This window comes from Carassius auratus, unplaced genomic scaffold (assembly GCF_003368295.1).
Source record: "Carassius auratus strain Wakin unplaced genomic scaffold, ASM336829v1 scaf_tig00215410, whole genome shotgun sequence".
NCBI classification, from domain to species: Eukaryota; Metazoa; Chordata; class Actinopteri; order Cypriniformes; family Cyprinidae; genus Carassius; species Carassius auratus.
In genome coordinates, this window is record NW_020528076.1 from 835,917 (window position 1) to 856,642 (window position 20,726).

Below are 20,726 nucleotides of genomic sequence, written 5' to 3' on the forward strand. Positions count from 1 at the left end.
GGTTTTTGTTAAATGTGAGCCAAAATCATCACAATTTAAAGAACCAAAGACTTCAGTCTGTGTGCATTGAATTTATTTAATACACGTTTCACAATTTGAATTTAATTACTGAAATAAATTAACGTTTCCACAACGTTCTAGTTTAATTAGATGCACCAGTATAAGGCAACTCTAATTACATTCGCTCTACCAAATCTGGAAAACCAACAACTCCGACTTTCCAGATCTCCCAGGAAATATAGATGAGACGCTCCACAAGAAAGCTTCCTCGCCTTTACTGCAAGGAAAAGGTGGTTAGTGAAGTTGATGATAGAACAAGGATGTTTGTCATAAATTCTTTTTATTGTCACTTTTACCTAAAAATTACCTAACAGTATTGTATAAAACAGACTCACTGCAATAAAGTAACGACAGATATATGATATTGGGGGACAATGTTACATTTTATACAGAATTATTTTGCACCCAGTCAAAGGTTTACTCAAGACACAAAGCAAGTCTTTGGTCAAAAGTGTAGTGGCATTTTCTTAACATTCATTTGCAAATATTTATACATAATATATTAAGGTTCTACAACATATACTGACGTGAAATATTGACACTGGCATCTCACATATACAGTAATAAAATATATAGTGTTGTCAGGGACCAGCCTGTTAAAAAACTGTGAAGGATTACCATATTACCTGGCGCAGACATACACATACATTAATCACAGAATCAAATTCTGTCTCTTTTTTTTTTTTGTTTTTTTTATGGACTTCAGCATATTCAGATATTTCTACATTGCTACCGATTAGAGATGCAGAACATGCTGAGGTATGTCTTAAAATCAAATGTGGCTAAAGTAAGACAATTTCAAAATAAGGCTTCTCTCTACCAATTAAATTCAATTTGTTGTCACTTTGGTATTGCAGACAAAAAAAAGAAGATAATGTGAAGGCAGGGCCCCCTCAAGTGCAGGGTCCAGTGCGGCTGCAACAGTTACAGCCCCTTAAGGATGGCCCTGTGTGAAGGAGACTCTTGTAAAACAAAAACACAAAACAAAAACAGGAAGATAATGTGCAGTTACTATTTCAAAGTCCTTGTTATTCCAGAAATAACTAAATAAATCTTTGGATATGGATTTTTAAAATGTTTTTCATGGTAAGTGCAGTAAAAACTCCATTCACACATTATATCTCTCTGCAGCTTTCAGTGACAAATGTTCTCATTGATGCTAGCATGTATCTTCATAGGTTGATGATGTCCACATCCAACACGGTGAGACCATTCATCTTGGAGAGTAAAGTAACACAATTCAAGTGATCAAGATCTACAAAAAACAGAATCTGTGTTCAGTAAACAATCAACTTATGCTACTAGCAAACAACTTCTGCTATATATAAGCCTAAAAAAGAGGCAGTCTTAAAAGCATCTAAGAAAAATGAATACACCCTCTCAAAATGACAGGGTTTGTGGGAGATATACAAAAATGTATTGCTTTGAACAAAAGAAAATGTTTGGCACCATGAGAAGTCCCCTGTCAAATCCATACCAGATAAGAAAACCATAAGAAAAGGAAGTCAATCTTCTACATGTTCAGCAGAATGTTAAGACCAAGGTCGTTTTTAGACCTTTGAGAGATTGTTCAAGCCACAGAAGCTACTTTGTCACAATCAAGAGTGGGCTGTCGAGAAGTGTTGATGTCCTCTTCTGTAGGGGAATTTCCCTCCTCTGACGTCCCGTTCCAGCAAGGCAGAGTGGAACAGAACAAGAACAGAAAAATTCCAGACACTAAAACACAAGTGCCACTGAAGTAAAATGCCAAGTCATATGACTGAGTCCAGTCGAAAAACCAACCTATAAGAAAAGAAAACCAGAGAAAAAATCAGTAAAAGTTTCTTCTGTATTTTCTTTAGTATTTGTCTACTTTTCTGATCATGCAAGCTTTTGTCTTCATTTTTAACCATGCTTGTGCTCATTATTTGCTTCTTACCTACGACAGGTGGCCCGAGGGTGATTCCAAACCCCCCGAAGCACATGAGAATGCCGTGAGCCTGGCTGAGTCGTTCAATGCCCACTATCTTGGTAGTGATGTAGGATGTGAGAGACCAGTTCCCTGAGAAAAATCCAACTGCGGCTGATAAAACTTGCAGACCTATGTAGCTTTTCGACACAGGAATGAGCAGCAGAGCTGTGCCCGTGCCTGTCAGCGTCAGGGCATACAGGTACAAGCTGTTCACCCATCGCATGTCTGCCAGGATGCCCAGGACCAGCTTACCGATGCCTGTTGTCATGGCAACAATGGAGACGAGTGGTATTAGTGCAATCCCATCGATAAGCCCCTCGCTCTGGGCTACATCCTCCATGAAGAGTACAGGGGGGAACGCCCCCAAGCTGAACAAGAATATGGCGATACAGAAAGCCATGAAGACACGGTCCTGCAGGAGCTCTATAGTCTTGCAAAGGTACTGTCTATAGGGGCGCATTTGCTTTTTGATAGCCCGTGCTACTACTGAACAAGTCAATATCCCACCTTTTCTTTCCCCTTCACTCTCTTGCAGTTGGGTGGGTTCCTTGATGATCAAAAGCTTAATGTTGACTGTGTTATCGGCTGAGCCGGATGTGGCTTTGAGATCAGAGTCAATGATAATGGCAGTAGGTTTGGTGTAGAGTGGTTCTGGTTCTTCTGTACGCTGTAGAGCAGCTCTCTGCTTTAGGTAGTATCCAGGTAAGTTCATAGGTCGCATTGGCCCAGCACATGCCATCAGGTTGAGCGCCAGTGCTCCAACGATAAGCAGGCAGCCCTCCAGTCCAAACAACTCAATGAGCTCATTCTGGAGTGTGGCGTAAATGAACCCGCCCACACTTGTACCTGAGTAGGATGAACATAATTAACATCTAAACAGAACCTAAAGAATCAGGTAACCAAATAAAAATCATTGCTTTTTGCTATTTGCACCATTTTTTATGTTTTCTAATGAAAGTTGATTACTTGTGTATTTTTTGTATTTTTGTTATTTGTTTCACTTGATTTTCATGAAGCCAAAAATGCCTGATTACAAATTTAAGTACCAATAAAATATCATAATACATATTTTACATAATACATATTTTATTTCATTCCAGACCTGTGGTGACAATGCCCAGTGCTAGGCCACGCCTCTTGTCAAAGTACTGGCAGGTTATGGTCAGGGTGGCAGCATAGACAAGTCCACAGCCAATACCTTAAAAACAGAAACATAAATGTATTGAGCATGAATGTAGCATTTCACAACTATATGTATATATTTAAAATGTGCAATCATTTTTTGTGGGTAGCATACTTCTGTGTGTGTGTTCAGAGGTTTTTTTGTTGTTGTTGTTGTTGTGTATGACCAGAAGTCTGTTAACAGTGATGGTACCATGGTTTCAAATTCTAAACTCTCAATGAATGTTATATAATCATAATTAATAGCAACCCTGACACAAACACACCTTGACATTATGCAAACTGTTCAGCATTTTCTTAGAATCTTTCACACAAACACATCACTCTCTAATAGTATTATGGCCTGAGAAGATAAATACAGGGCATATTCATTAAGCTTTGAAGGTCAAAGAACAGACACAAATGCTTTCTACTGGCAAACTGCTATTCAATCTATGCTAATGATGCTTTTATTATCTTACCGACGACAATGCCATAGGAGAAGATGAGGAAAGAGATGTTCGGAGCGAAAGCACTCAGCATCAGACCTCCGGCCACCATCAGACCACTGAAGACAGTTACCGGCCGTGCACCAAAATTATCCACACAAGCATTGCACACTGGGCCTACAAAGAAAGAAACAGGATCCATATATTACTGAATGCAAAAAAAAAAATACAGAAATACAGAAAAATCTGGGAAATGTTCTACAAGAAAAATTATGCACACTGTAAATACACCGCAAACCACAAACTTGACAAACAATGAGAAAATCCATTCAAGATGTATCGTTGCCTTATGTAGTTAAGCAGTTTTTGCTATAATGTTTAACCTTATATTAAGATTTATTACACCATAAATTATTGGTACCATGTTATAAGACCCCTCACAGAACCAAAAGCCCTTCTGTTCTATTAATGGGTAAAGGGACCCTCACTCAGCCTCTGTCTCAACAGATACTAAATTAGACCCTGTCATACTTTCGTGGTAAAGAGAATGTGTTAGTCTATCATTAGAAATAACAAATGACTCAGCACTGAGTTGCTCCTAATATGGCCAAAATGGCTGGACTCTGGAGAGCATTTAGTGGGAACAGTGTGTGTGTTTGTGCCACCCAGACTAAATGATTTCTTAGTCTTTATTTTAACGGCTCATTAGGATTTGTACTGTCTGGTATGGGATACTTTATATAATCTAACATCATTGCCAAATGCCCTCAAACCCACTTACGATTGCACAACACTACACTGATATCAATCTTTCCAAACTAGGGCTCTATACACTGACCAACAATATAAGTATGGATGGGCGTACAGCTGAACCAGAACCATCCAACCCAAAATAATCAGAACTCTTATCAAGTATAATGAGACATTAAATAATAAAGAAGCCAATATAATAAGGGGAAAAGGGAACTATCTATTTTGGTGCCCTTTCACAGGGAGCGTCTGATCATAAATCAATTAGAGCATGATAGACATCTCCTACTAGTACTGAATAAGATATGTGTGTTTGCTTCGCAGCCGAGAAACAACTCAGTAAATCACTCTTCTTCTGAATCAGCATGACCAGGATACACAAACACATGCTACTCATGCTCACACATAGACACCCATGTCCCAGACAGTCCCGTCCAGTCATGACTTTCCCTGCTGTGACGAAGGACCACACAGCTAAAAGTGTCTGTAAACAAAACCTGACACCTCCAAAACCCAAACGCACACAGACACATTCACACAAGCACATTCGTCCTGTGTGAACTTTTACTGTAGCTCATGAAAGGTGAGAGAGTGCTGTCTTTCTTGTTTTCGGAACACAATGTTATGCCTGTCACATTAATCTCAGTAATCATAAACCATTTACTAATGGTTATATGTTGCTTGCAAAACAAAGGGAAAACAAATCCTTAAAAGCTCTTTTAATAAAACATCTGTTGAGAAGCAGATTTTGGTGTTTACCATAAATGGCTAACTTGGCCATACTAAAAACAAACAAAGCTAGACTGCATGGCTATGGTTCAATCTTTCTGGCCTCTTTCTGTATCTTCTAAGTAAAGCTTAGAAGATGTTCTTCTGGGCTTGTCAATTTGACCCCTGCAATGCAGACAGCAATGACCGACTAAATACAACTATACTGTAAACAAGAAGATAACTTCTTTATCTGTTAGCGTGTCTTTTCATGGAAGAGTGCTTTAGAGCACTGAGTCAGCAGCATTCTATGGGAAATAAAGAGCAGTATGTTTTAGTGTGTGATTTTTATGCCCGATTAGACGCTGAGGTCAAAGAAACAGGTTTGATAGGAAAGAGCAGTGTAATTTAGCTCATGAATTTTCTTATTTTTTTGTCTTTTTCCATTAAAGCAACAAACATTTGAATTGTATCATTTACCATGAACAAAGTTTAATAAATGCTGTACAAATAGCATAGTTAGTTCATGTTAACTGATGCAATAACTATAACAAAGGATAACTTATTTTTAAGTGAATTTATTTGATCTTGTTTAAATCGAACTAAATATAACGTAAAATCTACATTATACAATTTTGCTTGCAAACTTAATTTTTTCTTGTTCAAATGATGTTAATGACTGATTAAAACATTTTAGCACTCTTTTTGTTGTCTTTTAAAATGTTGAACACCCATTTGTCAGCATGTGTGATAGTTAGCACTGTATAACAGCATCAGAACTCTTGCTGTTTGCACTAGCTGCATTTTATTAGGAAACTTGTACACTCTCTTCATTTCTCTCTCTATCTCTCTCTCTCTCACACACACACACACAAACTCACACACACACACAAGATGATCAGTACTCACTGGTGATGAACGCCACACCAGACACCATGGATCCGACCCAAGCCGTCATGCCTTTTCCCTCCTGGAAGGCACTGAGCCACTCAGGGTACAACACACCGACAGACTGGGGAGATCCAAAGGATAGGAACTGGGCCATGAAAGAGGCCAACACAATAATCCATCCCCATCCACCATCTAAAGCACCCTCACCCTTTACAGCACCCATTCTCAGCACTGATCTTAACCTGACTTTACTTGGCACACAGACCTGCAGAAAGAAAGGGAGATTGTATGACAGGGTGTAGTTCACGTGTCACACAGTGACAGCAGTGTTCTACAGTGTGACATGCTATCATTTATTCAAAACGATCACTCTTACAGGAACTATATATAATCTGCAATATTATATTTAAACTTCATACAAAAAAATAAGTCACTTTTTTGGTTAATTTTATATAGATAAAGGTCGATATATAATAGAAACTAAACTGCAAAAAGTTAACAGGTGATTTTAAATGGTGAAAGCTTGAAATGTAAACCAGCAACTACAACTTAAATATTCGCTTTTGCTTATTCAAACTAATTTACATAACCATGATAGGTTATGTGCATGAATACCAGAATAAAAAGGGGAAATTAAAAGCTGTGAGACTTACGGCAGGTGGATGTTGCTCTTGCTTTGAGAGCGCGGTGCGCTGAACCGCTCGTGCCTGGAAGACCAGGCCAGTCTCATGCGCTTCTCTGCTGAATACCTTCTCGAGCGCAGCATCACGCGCCGCCTAGTTTTGAAAGTTTCTGGAAAGAGACCACACCTCGAAGGTGGAGAGACCACTGACCGGACTGCCTTCCTATAGCCCCGTTTTCTTTAAATTCGTCCATTTCACTTTCCGCAGTCGTGAGAAGAACCGGTGACAATGGTAGCGCGCGGATGCATCTAAATCCAGCGAGCGCAGAGCGGTCAACGGAAGCGCGCTGAAGTTTCTCCTCAACTGCAGTTTACCCCCTTATAATTAACAATTTTTGTAATACATTCACGTATATGCTTTAGGATGCATATACTAAATTCATGGAATAGTTTGTTCTTTAACAAATTGAGCTTTACCAGCAGAGGAGCAGAAAGACGTGATAATAGGAGAGGTGCGTTCAACCTTAAAACGCAATTTCTCTGCAGCACTTCATAAGGCACGTATGCTAGGCTGGACATTGCAATCAGTGCACAGGCATGTACTTTTCTCACCAAGTGCTCTTCTATCCCGTGAAATAAAGAACCGACGGGGAGTTCAACCGGCCAAGCAAAGAACGATTCTCTGTTGCTTTTGGATTATGTAAGGATTTTATATTGCCTCCAAGAAATTTTACTGTTGCTTTACAATGATGGAGAATTTTTTTTTTATTTAATAAAAAAAAGTTAATTATTTGGTGATATATATTAATTTATAGTTCATGGGCTGTCCAATCCTAAATACTGAGACTCTGATGGACATATATCACTATTTTTATATGCATATTCTGCAAGAAAGTTTTCATATGACAAAATAGAGGAAACATTGTAGATACATTTCTGAGTAAATCTTTGAACAGTCAGGTCATGCATCTTTTAAGTAATACATTTTTTATTTATAAATTTTTTAATAAAGGGAATCTGACTTTGGCATCACAATAGGCTTCAACCTCTGTGTTACTATAATTAAAAAATTTTGAGGCATAAAAATAAATATCTGTTTGATGTCAGAGTTGAAGATACCGAAGAACATGTTTAGACTTGGCATCACACCAAACTTCATATAGGACTAGACTTCAGCTTCTTCCCACCCTTCTACATCTCTCCTCTCTGTCTGTGTGGTCGGCTGAACTTTTGTGCTCGGTGAATGCATGAGGGTCAGACAGCTTGGGCTTTAAGCCCACCGAGATCCTGTTCCAGGCTTTTGCTTGTACTCGTTCCAATACACACAAAAACAAGAGGTTTGGTCTTCCCCCACCCTGACTGTAATCCCCTCTGACATGAAAAGAGAGTGCACAAAAAGAAAGACAGAAAGAACGGAACAGTTAATTGCATTTGCCTCATATCACCTTTTTGGACAACATCTCTTCTTATGCAGCCCGCAGGGATCTGGGAAACCAAAGGGATATTTCTGGAAGGAACATACCCTTGGCTCTAGATTACATGTGGATTAAAAAGTCTGCTTAATAAGAAAACAAGAAAATTGTCATGATGTACAGAGCAAGTTCAAGTCAGGAGTTTAACACCAACTCAGTCTTTACATTTTTGCACATTTAAGAATAATTCATCATTGAAAAAGTATGAATGTTAAATGATTAAAGAATGTTAGACTGTTTTATGTTTATAACTTTTCAATATAACCCACGGTTTGATTTGCTAACGCTGCTACACAATCTTGGCGATCTCTCAAAACTTCACAAGGAGCCACTTCAGGTGCTTTTCCAAGTCTTTAAGTAGTTCCTTCTCATGCTACTAATTTGTAATTATATTATCATTATATTGGTTTTACTGTACAATTAAGTAATAATTTCTGCTTTCTAGGTATTTGCCCGAGAGAAAGCAGAACAGAACAGCTTACGCGATTCGATGGATGTGTGTGTGTGTCTGTGTGTGTGTGTGTGAGAAAGAGTGCTTGCTAAGACTAAGAGAGATGAGAGAGATGTTTGGTAAACTGTGCTGGGGGATCGATGTGCAGAACTAAACCGGACACCAGTGGGCTGATGTCATGAAGGGTCGCATAATGTACCTCTGTCTGTACGTGTCAATGGAAGATCAGAGGTCAGACGGCTTCAGCAAAGATGTGATTAAAACTAGAGAATGTGATTTGCAGGTTACCGTTCACATACCTCTGTAGTTCTGTGAACCGACAACAGAGGTTAAACGTTACATAATCCAACGCACAGATAACTCGCATTGAGTCAACACATGCATGTGCTACGTGAAACAAATCAAGACATCGTGGTAATGATTGAAGCCTGCAGGACATCATATTTTTAAGACCACCTAAATTGAAATTGAATACCCACAGAAATGTCTTTTTTTTGTTTTGTTTATCTCATTTTAAAGCCCAGGGAACACATGAACAGTCACGTGAGGTACTTTCGAAATTCGATTTTCTTCAGAACTCCACTGATGACATAAGTCTTCTAGCCTAACGTATCTCACCTTGATTTACTTCTAACCCCACATTTGACAAAGCGCCCCAACAAAGTACCAAAATGTATGTTTTGTATCATACATGAAATCAAGCAGTGAAATGCATTAATATTACTATGAACAGTACAGGCCCTATACTATGATACATTCCAGAATAGGAAAAACATTTTCATAAAAGTTTCTTGAATCTTGATAAGACTAAGTCAAATTTTAGATTTATATAAACCCATCACCGTTTAATCATATTACAAATCAATAAGCAATACATCAATTAATGTATTTCTTTACAGAAAAAGACCTGTTTAGAAGACCTGGCTACAATAAGATGAGTGAAAAAAAAGAAAAAAAGATATTAAATATTTTTAATATAAAAAAAATTGGACTCACAGAAACACTGTAGTTCATCTCAAAAAGCTGTCAAAACAGCAAGAAACATGAACTTTCACTTGTGACTTCTGAATCCTCCCCGCAGGATCTGACTGAAAAATAAAAGAAAGAACCTTCGAAATCACAATATCTTTAAAAGAAAAGACGGACAGCTTTATGACCTAAAGTTCAATAACTTGCACACATTCAGGTAAAATAAAACACACAATTTTTTTTTTTTTTTGTACAAGCATTTAATCATGTTGAGTTAATTGTTCAACAGTACCTTGTTTTGTTGCATCAACATGTCGGTTCATGTTTAGGTGTTATATGACACTGGCATTAAGCAAAATTCCCCATCTGAATAAGTGTTCAGGGCACTCAATTCACAGTGAGGGCTCCGAGAGAGGTTGAACTGCTGATCAGAAACCAGTATTGACTTTGTTTTTGTAGTGGGTCATGTATGGATTCTAGCAGGGAGAGACTGGTCTCTGACCAGCAGTCGTGGGAAACCTCTACAGCTGTGCAGACACACACAAACACTAGAATCCCACTATAATACACACACAGAGAGGCAACAAGTGCTGTTTCAGTACATTTCAGTCTGTCTGTCTTTACTATCTACACGCTGCCAACAAGCCACACACGCGCATCTGTTTTACAAACAAGAGAACAACCTAAAACAAACACACAGACAATAAAACAAAAGAAAAACGTTTTACTGCCGCACCCACGGCAAATGTGCAGGGAGCTCTCTCAACTTCTGTGAAAATGCACTTATATGAGGACAGATTTATCCAATTGAGCGTTAAGTTGTTTATTAAATGGAACATTTAGATTACATTTAAAGGTAACTCTGTTAAAACGAATTAGATTAAATGAGGGCTGGGAAAAGACCCCCCACCCCAAAAAATGCAGACATACACATATGATAACCCTCTTGAACGATCTTCTTAACCCTTCCCGAACCAGCTTGATCACTTTACAGAAAAAAAAAAAAAAAAGATGGTAAGAATAACAAAATTTAACGGCATGGGGCTGGTTATGGACCTGTCAGTTCTCCCTTTTCACATTCCCGTTCCTTTCACTTCCCAGTTCATCTGTACTCTAATTTCATATTCACTCCAATCCCTTCCAACCTTTGCCCTGTGGAGGATCACTGAGTTGTTGTCATTGTGGTAGTAGTGTGGCCTAGATTGTAGCAGCCTAGATTAAGGTACCGCACTGTGCATTGCATTAAGGCTGAGAGGGGAGGTTCTGTGATGTCACAGAGTGGGAGGAGCCTGACTGAATCATCGGCTGTGCAGGTGGTGGTGGTGGATGATGGTGCTGTGCTCCAGAGTGTGTGTTTGGGGATGGAGGTGGCGTCGGACGCTTGAACTTATCTGGGCTGGTGCTTCTCCTTGGGGATGGCCTCTGTATGAGGGGAGGAAATACAAGACAAGCTCATGATGTGATAAACAATAAATGGTTAAACAAAAAATTACTATTATTAATGTTGAAACCAGTTGTGCTGCTTAAGACAAAGGGTTTTTAAAGCACCAAATCAGCAAATAAGCAATACAAGTACATATATGCTTGATTCGGAACTACATGCTAGTCTATAATGCTTTTTATTACTCTTACACTTACTGTGTAAGAATAGCATGCTAGCATGTGGTTTTGATCTCAGAAATAATTTATGAGGACTGAAGAGGGCACGTCAAAAGGAAAACAAAGTAAAAACCCGGAAATTAGGCAATTTTAAAATGCAGACAATGATATGACTGGGGAACAGAGTAAGAATGGTCATCATTCAATTGAACATTTTCTGACAACTCTGGTCATGCTTTTGCTGAACAAAACAACACTAAAATGTACAGATAAAATGGTAATTGGTATCATCTCGCCTAGTTTATTTGACGTGTGCATTTACATGTGCAAATAGAGTGTGAAAGTGCATATGTGACCCCTCTGAGTGTGCTGGAAGGGTCTGGCACTGCTGTCACTCCTGGTTCATCAAAACAAGCTGACTTTTTCAAGGCACCGCAGGACATGAAAGTGAGCCAACTGCTTTTCGCTAGAATAAACAGATCACTGTTGCTATAGCCAACAGCTCCCCAACAGGAAAATATAATCAACAATGTTCAAATGGATATTAGGAAAGCAAAAAAAAAAAGAAAATAATGAGTGTCATGAATTAGCGAATTAGTGTCACGAATTAGCAAAACATACACTGAAATACTCAGACTTTTGGATTTCTTTGTCTGAACAAACTACCTCAGCAGTGTGCATAGAATAATTCAATTGCTTACGAACTCAAGAGTCTTGTGAAATGTGATGAGCAATGGGCTGCAGTAAAAGTCTTGTTGATGTTTTTGGTTATTTAGATTATATGGTAAACTTGCAATGAACCTTTAAGGGATGGCAAGGGTGAGGTTATGTAACGTGCTTACCTAGTCAGTCCCTTCATCAAAGTCTCTGCTGGTAAATAGAGTGGTCATATTGGTTCAACAGACATAAACATGAGGCTGGACTAAATTCTGCTGCAACAAGGCTAGTCTTACATTGTTGGCCTCCACTCAACTGGACAATATCCAGAGGGTGTTGCGGAACACACAAAAACTGAAGTTGAGAACGGCTGAAATGGTTACTTCATTGCTGTACATTTATAACTTATTCATCTGCTAGCTAACATTAATTAACAAACTAAATCCATGTTGCAGTTGACATTTATCTCAAATGTTACTAAATGACTTAAAGGTATTATATACAACCATTCAAAACTCTGGGGTCTGTAAGATTTTAAGAAATAAATGAATACTATGATTCAGCAAAAATGCTTTATGTCATTCAAAATTGAAGTAAATATGTTATGAAAAAATAATATATTTTATATATATATATATATATATATATATATATATATATATATATATATATATATATATATATATATATATATATATATAACAATGTTCTTTTTAATTTTCTTCTCAAAGAATTTTTTTTTTCCCCAAAAAATTTAAATATTAAGCACCATAGCGGTTTTCAACATTGACAGTGAGAAATGTTTAAATTCAGGAAGTTGACCTTTCATTTGGAAATCAATAGCTACAGTATGACCTCTATTACTCTAGAGCTACCATGAATGACAGAAAGTGTGATGAAAGAATGTCCAGGTCTTGTCTGTGCTGGCATGAACCTGTTCCTGACACACAAATAGAAAACATCCTTCAAGTAATTTTTAAACCACTTGGTTTGGCATTCATAACCATTCCTACCATCTGACTTTCTTACCTAATACTGAGTGTGATTTACACTAAATAGTCAATCTTTAATCCACTAAAAACAGTGGCAAGATTAAAGAATAAACCATGTGAATTCATCAGTATACTCTCTTCTTTTTTTTTGGAAACATTCCTTAAGAAAAGAATCCTATCAGGGTTTCTGCATTATAATATAACTTAATATCTCGGTTACACAGTACAACAAGGCACCTTTGTGTTTGTGATCGATAAGACTGACAAGGTTTGGGTGGAGTATCTCTCAATTTAGATCAGAATACACTGCAAGGTGCACAGAAAGTCAGAATTCAGTTTTTGTGTGTTATCTTATTTGGATGGCTAAGGATTCATGGTCCAGGGGTATAAAAATCTTGGTAGATTTCATCCTAAAATTTTACGTAGGCACAAAAGCTAGATTTTGTGTACGCCCAAAAGTTTCAGATTTATAAAACCACGCGCACGCCAGAACCTGCACAAAAATCTCTTAATAAATCCCAGTCAGGAGAAGATTGTGCATATGTGCATTTCAACCTCATCTCCTCCTCATAAATTTTCTCACTCCAAAAAAGATTTCTGACGCATGGTTTATAATGTCTTTTTAAGGTTTATAAGGTAAAATCCCGATATGTGCGTAATAAAATGCGTAAGCAATTTCGATGCCTATTTTGTGTACGCAACGTTTATAAATTAGGTCTATATTAACTTAGCCACACAATGGGGAAGATAAAGAGTTTTCTGAGCTCAAGTGTAACAGGTGACTCACAGACGAGTCATCATATGTGTTGTTTTGAATTCAGCTGAATGGCATTAAAATGGATCTTAAATAAAAACAGGCTGTCTATGAGACACTCTGATTCCTGCATGTAAACACCTTGCTCAACATCAACATGAGCTTGAGCAGAGAGCGAGTTTGTTTATATATGCTGGAAGATGCTGGATGTGTGTATAGTGTGTGTAGGCACCTGTACACCGTGTGACGGCCCTGGGTGGATGTGTAGCCCGGGAGACGTGTAGTGGGGGAGTGGAGCTCGGCTCAGCGTCGCCGGAGGGGTGAAACCAACCGTGTGACTGGCGTACGACAAACCTGGAATGGTGAAAGAGCATCTGCTAATCAGTTTTAGTGAGGTCCTTCATGCCGTTTATTTTGCAACATGCCAAGATTTCCAAACAAACAATAAAACCTGTCCCACCATAATGACAGTATGCAGAACAAATATAAATAGCTAAGTATATCACTCCTCTGCGATCATTTTCAAAAAATGTATAAATAACCCAACTCAGAAGAGAAACCTAATGAAAGAACTAGACTGGCTCAGACAAATTATAAATCAGCCTTCCTTAGCAATGTAATAGAAGAATTGACTTTCACACCATCAAATAAGCAGTGTCATACTTTTCATTACACACATCTAAATTCTATGAGGTCAATTAAAAAATAAAGCAATCATGTTTTTACATGATGCAACCCATTAATGCTGTAATTATAAACGAGTAATAAACAAAATGTTGATGATTTAAGAACGTTTTATGATTTAAGAACTATCAACTCTTATCAATTACATAAACGTAAAAAAATGTAACTGCAATACCTGAAGCTAAATTCAAACCCATAAAACATCTACAGCACCAGCAATTTGAAAGATTCTTGTTTGTAGACCTCAAAGGTAAGCCCTCATTTATCGGTTTAATCACAAAATGAGAAAGCAAGACTATGACCTAATATAAATTCACATCACTGTACAGTACAACTTCCATGATAATTAACACTCCATAAAATCACATGTCTAATCACCCTATGAACTAATCCAAAGTCTGCGTGCCGAGAGCATGTGTTGATTTTTAAAATGGATATGGGATTCAAAGACAAAGCACATAAAATCTTTTAATCATGTACTTTTATGTTCAAGAGTTGATAGCTTTTTTTATGTTTTATATGCTCACCTTTGATTATAATACAGTAAAACATACAGTAATTCAGTAAAGCATTTGTGTAAAGTGCTAAAAATTGTATTATTACCATTTAAAATTGTTAAAAGACAAAAGATTGATAAATCTTCAAATCTAACCATGAGAACACATACCAGGGGAGATGGGGCGGCTGGAGGAGGGAGAGGGGGTGTATGGGATTGGGCTGGACACCGTACGAGCTCTCAGTCCCTGAGCAGACATCTCATTAAAATATCTAGAGAAAGAGAGAGATGTGAGTAACAAATTGCAAAACAAAATGAATCTGGCAATGTATTACAAAGTCACGATAAGACCAATGTGTCTGATTATTTCCTGGTTTATCAGATATGTACACAAGGTTATGAGTCCACTGTCTTTTGTGTAATTAATGCACCTCTCATCGTCCATCTCAAGGCTGCTCTCGCTCTCTGACAGCTGTCTACACAGTGCCTCCCTTCTCTCCATTTCTCTCTGGAGTTTCCTCTGAAGACGAATATTCTCTTCCCTCATCTGCCTTTCCTCCTCAATATATTGAGCCCGCTTCTCTGTGTCTGAAGGGAATGAGAGAGGATAGAAAACAAACACAGAAAAATGTTACAAAGTCATATAAATTGTTATTTAAACCTGTGAATAAACAATGTTTTAGGATTTTGAAAAAAAAAACTGAAGCACAAGATGCTCTTTGGATGATTTTAATTCTGGATGAAGTGATCCATTTGAAAATTTAAAAAAGACGCATACTGATTCATGCTTATTATTAATTAAACTTTCTCAAATTGTAATGCTGATATTTACAGTGAATTAAAAACGACTTAAATTTTAATTTATTAAAACTGTATAGTTAATTATTTAGATATACTTAAGTTATATAAATCTTTTATTAGTTTAAGTTTTAAAATCTTTTTATATCTATCTTATTGCTGACTCAATGCTGTGCTGTGTTAATCCCTGCTTAAAGCTTTAATGATACCATGAGCTAAAATAAGATGTGGTCATCTTACTATAATGCAAATGGAGATGTCTCCCTCTAGTGGCCAACACAATTTAAAGTTATCAAGCTAAGAATGATATAAATGTGTGTAACCTACTGTACTGTGCTACAAACTATGGCTGCTAAACAATACATATACCTACAAAATAAAATCATTTACATCACTATTTAGGTAGCCAAGTTAACTTTTGGTTTACTATTTACAATGTACTACTAATTGGGAAGTACTAATTGTAATCAGGAACTGTATATAGTATGGATTCCATGAGCTACTGTTAAGATTAATATTAAGGCTGTATTCCAATTCGCAGAAGAGTTTATTTGCCTCTGGCTGTAGTATGATTGCAGAGATGCTATGTTGGTGCAGGAGTGCAGGAGTGCATGCGTGCGTGATGAGACAAGGACTCACGCTGGAGCTCTGTAGTGCGAAGGCTGCGTTTGAGCCTCTCCACTTCACTCTTCAGGAAGCGGATATGCCGCATCATGTTCTCCGGAGAGTCAATCTCCATCGAAACTTCACGTGGAGAGGGCGGGGCTGACACTGGCTGGTCAAGCTTCTCCTGCAGAATCCTGCCAATCAGAATGAAGAGAAGAACAGCATGTGATCAAGTATTTGCAGCCACATGCAATAATTTTCAGAAGTTATGAAAATGCATTAAGAAGAAAGACCACCTCAAAAGGACATTACCTTTTCTCTGCCTCGAGTTTGTCCATGCGCTTCCAAAGCCGGTTGACTAGTGCCTCCTGCTCCTGTTCCAGAGTGTTTTCCAGATCAATCTTCTCACGCCGGAGCTGCATATATTATGTGCAATTAACAACAATGCCATGGTTTTAAAATAGTGCATGTTCTTAAGGAAAAATGTTGGGCCACAATAATAACTAAGGGACTTTCCGAAAGTACAAATTGTACGTTTTAATCTGAGAAATTTGCTGAATCTGTGCGCCAAAGCCAGATACTGGCAGATGCCCGAGCTAACAAAACATGAGGTACTTGGAGACAGCTACTGATTTTAACATTTGTGCAATAAATGGTGGCCATTGAAGAATGAGTTGTTTAGAAACGTGAGGCTGGACTGATTGCTGCTGCAACAAGGCAAGTCTTACATTGTTGGCCTCTACTAAACTGGACAACATCCAGAGGGTGTTGCGGAAAACACATAAACTGAAATTGAGACCGGTTAAAACGGTTACATCATTGCTGTACATTTATAGCTAACTTATCTATCTGCTAGCTAACATTAAACTGATAAAGTGACACATTAAATCCATGCTGAAGTCGACATTTATTTACTAAACAGCTTGAAAAGGCATTACACACAACCATTCAAAAGTCTGGGATCAGTAAGATTTTTTTAGAAAGAAATGAATACTTTGATTTAGCAAAAAATGCATTAAATCAGTCAAAAATGACAGCAAAGATAGTAAGAGATAGTAGACAGTACGTAAAAATAGTAATGATCCTGTTCTACAGCAGGATGTTTGAAGAACGTACTTGCTCTAGAGTGAGCTGTTTGGTGATGGTGTCGTTCTCCAGTTTTCTGATCTTCTTCATCAGTTTATTGACCTGGAATTCCTGCTCTTGCTCCAAATGCTGCTCCAGCTCTGCCTTTTCATGCTGAAGCTGAAAAAGAAAGCAAGCACTTAAGAGAATAAAAGTTAAACAGATGCAACACAACCAAATCTAAACACGATGGGTACTCCAAATGAGCCGTGATTCAATGTGACATTTTGGTGCCACAATTCTTTTCCTGGTGTCCTTACAAACGATAACATTAATCCCACTATCTCTCGCTACTCCTCCACACAATACAGCACACCTACTAAACACATGCACCATAAACAATGTCATCTGGTCTCAGCAGAGAAGCCAGATTCAGTTACCATCTACAAAACAAAACACAACTCTCCTATGATTTAATCGGCTACCATTGTTTGCTTATCTTTAGCGGCAACCAAAATCAGCATTATATAAGAGAGCTGCTAAACAATAAATTAGTAACTGCATAGATACTGTACATCAACTTGACAGTTACCGGTACCTTTAGGGATGATACTAAGGGCAACTGATCACGTTTCCTAACCCTGACCTCAAACGCCACTGATGGGCTCTTTACTTCTAGAGTTTCTCACCTGCATCAGCTTCCTGGACAAGTCATTGGTGAGGAACTCCTCTTCTTTCTCATAGTTGACGGCGAGGGTCTCCTTCTCCTTTTGCAGAGCCTGAATCTTCTTAAATAAAGTGTTGGAGATGAACTCCTCTTCTTGTTCTGCTCGCGCTTGCTGCAAAAAAAACAAAGCATGCTTGAATTTGAACACTCAATTATTCTAACAGATATATTTACTACTACTACTAATAATAATAATAGGCATAATGTTTCCATATATTTCAGTAAACAAACAAATCACACAAAAATTATTGCTTGATCTTAAAACATGATTCCAAATGTATTGTTTTACAGCAAATTCCTATTACAAACAAATTAGAGGCATTAATGACCTAGTTATTGACACACAAAGCCAATTATGCAATATAAAAGCATTCAAAATCGACCCAAAACTCCTCAAAAGACGCATGCCAACATCCTGCATTAGATGCATTTTACGCAGTAAACAACTGCACACCAACAAGCAACACACTGCCACTATCGATTTCCACCATTAAAGATTGTGGTAATGCAAACGCACTTGATATCAGTGTCAGTTGTTTCTCCAGTGACACTTGAGTGCTGGCTCTTTGTCTAAATGCAGATGGCCCAAGTGAAGGGCTGATTCACATACAGCATGTTGACGCATTAGAGCCAAATATTCAGAATGCCAACTTCCCACCCTGACACAGACCTCAACTATAAACTACTAATGACAATCTCATTCACTTAATACAATGTATTGGACCATGATAATAAAGTAATGTGGTAAATCACACACACTACCGGTGTTAAGATAATAAGGAAAGGACGTGACGTGTTGCCAGGTATGCTGTCCCATACATGGAATTTGTGCCTTACACTTATTTATATTATGTGCAAACACACCGCAGTGAGTAGTGAACACACACACACACGGAGCAGTATGCAGCTAATGCTGCGGCACCCAGGGAGCAATTGGGGATTCGGTGCCTTGCTCAAGGGTCTCACCTCAGGCGAGGTATTGAAGGCGGAGAGAGCGCCCGTTATTCACTCCCCCCACCTACAATCCGCGACTCTCTATCCATTAGGCCACGGCTGCCCCGAACGTAAACATGTATAAAGACACATTCATTGTGGGTTTTAATAGTCCATATACCAATTCCAACTATTTCAAAGCAGGTGGCCTGTGACAGACATTAGCACTAATATTATTAAAGAGTTGGCTTTTGTTGTTGGCTCTTTTCACAGTTAGCTAGAATGCTAGCAAAGCTAAACAGCCTCAAACGCTTCGTTTTGCCCCCAAACAAGTTAATTTTGCACCCCAGTGTGGTTTGTAATGTTTCTCGGACGTATTCGCATGCCCTGGCAGTGTTGTCAGGTGTGCTGCGGGGATTACAGCAATAAAAACACGGGCTGACTCACGATGGTGACGCTAGCTTTGCGCAGGTCGCGGTTCTCCTCCTGCAGCGCTTTGCACTTCAGCTTAAACGTCTCGAGCTCGATCTTCAGCACTTTGTTCTCCTGCTGCAGCGAGGCGAGTCGGTTTGTCAGCTCCTCCAGTCGCGACTGGGAGATCACGACGCCCTGTGCTTTGGTGGCGGCGTTCGTTGTAGTCGTGGTGGTGTTGGAGGCGGCCGCCGAGGTGCAGGAGGACTGAGGGGTGGCGGAGCTGCTGCTGCTGCCCGCGCCGTCCGTGTCGCTCTCGCTCGCGCTGTCCGCCATGGTGTCGCGCGCTTCTTTCCTTGTGCTCGCGACGGTCCTCGTCCTCGAGTGGAGTGGGAGTGGATTTCAGGGTCCAGGGAGAAAAGAGGGTTAGCGCAAGTGTGGCTAGACCGGAGAGGGAACGGTCCAAGAAATGACTGGGCGTGCTGAAAGTGCAGGCGAACAGGGAGGGTGGCGCCATCGTGTGGTGGAGAGGACATTGTGTTTGGTTTTTTTGATTCATCCAAGTAACTCGAATCTTTGGAGCAGTCGGCAAAAGGATTCGTTCGATTACCCTTTTTTGGGAGTTGGGGTTACATACAGTTGCTGGTCATATAATTAGAATATCATCAAAAAGTTGATGTATTTCACTAATTCCATTCAAAAAGTGAAACTTGTATATTATATTCATTCATTACACACAGACTGATATATTTCAAATGTTTATTTCTTTTAATTTTGTTAATTATAACTGACAACTAAGGAAAATCCCAAATTCAGTATCTCAGAAAATTAGAGTATAACTTAAGACCAATACAAAGAAAGGATTTTTTGAAATCTTGGCCAACTAAAAAGTATAAAAATTAAAAGTATGAGTATGTACAGCACTCAATACTTATATGGGGCTCCTTTTGCATGAATTACTGCAGCAATGCGGCGTGGCATGGATTCAATCAGTCTGTGGCACTGCTCAAGTGTTATGAGAGCCCAGGTTGCTCTGATAGTGGCCTTCAGCTCTTCTGCATTGTTGGGTCTGGCATATCGCATCTTCCTCTTCACAATACCCCAGATTTTCTATGGGGTTAAGGTCAGGCGAGTTTGCTGGCCAATTAAGAACAGGGATACCATGGTCTTTAAACCAGGTAGCTTTGGCACTGTCTGCTGGTGACAAGAGACGCTTCTGACATTGTCTGTTGTTCAAGAGTGGCTTGACACAAAGAATGCGTCAGCTGAAACCCATGTCTTGCATACGTCTGTGGTTCTTGAAGCAATGTCTCCAGCTGCAGTCCACTCTTTGTGAATCTCCCCCACATTTTTGAATGGGTTTTTTTCACAATTCTCTCCAGGGTGCGGTTATCCCTATTGCTTGTACACTTTTTTCTACCACATCTTTTCCTTGCCTTCGCCTCTCTATTAATGTGCTTGGACACAGAGCTCTGTGAACAGCCAGCCTCTTTTGCAATGACCTTTTGTGTCTTGCCCTC

The 20,726-nt window shown here is 38.8% G+C and overlaps 2 protein-coding genes across 2 annotated transcripts; both read right to left on the reverse strand.

The window, feature by feature from the left end:
- Nucleotides 1–321: 321 nt before the first annotated feature.
- On the reverse strand, nt 322–8,436 carry LOC113094572 (monocarboxylate transporter 9-like). Its single transcript, XM_026260157.1, has 6 exons — nt 6,624–8,436; nt 5,989–6,235; nt 3,655–3,798; nt 3,114–3,209; nt 1,979–2,857; nt 322–1,842 (listed from the first exon to the last, which is right to left on the reverse strand). The coding sequence occupies exons 2-6, from the start codon at nt 6,191–6,193 to the stop codon at nt 1,631–1,633; spliced, it is 1,536 nt and encodes a 511-aa protein (XP_026115942.1). The 5' UTR covers nt 6,194–6,235; nt 6,624–8,436; the 3' UTR covers nt 322–1,630.
- A 1,283-nt stretch (nt 8,437–9,719) lies between these two features.
- Nucleotides 9,720–19,700, reverse strand: LOC113094573 (coiled-coil domain-containing protein 6-like). The gene is made up of 9 exons (XM_026260158.1): nt 19,243–19,700; nt 17,825–17,974; nt 17,187–17,315; nt 16,383–16,486; nt 16,104–16,264; nt 15,098–15,254; nt 14,838–14,938; nt 13,719–13,840; nt 9,720–10,906 (listed from the first exon to the last, which is right to left on the reverse strand). The coding sequence occupies exons 1-9, from the start codon at nt 19,540–19,542 to the stop codon at nt 10,727–10,729; spliced, it is 1,404 nt and encodes a 467-aa protein (XP_026115943.1). The 5' UTR covers nt 19,543–19,700; the 3' UTR covers nt 9,720–10,726.
- Nucleotides 19,701–20,726: the final 1,026 nt, after the last annotated feature.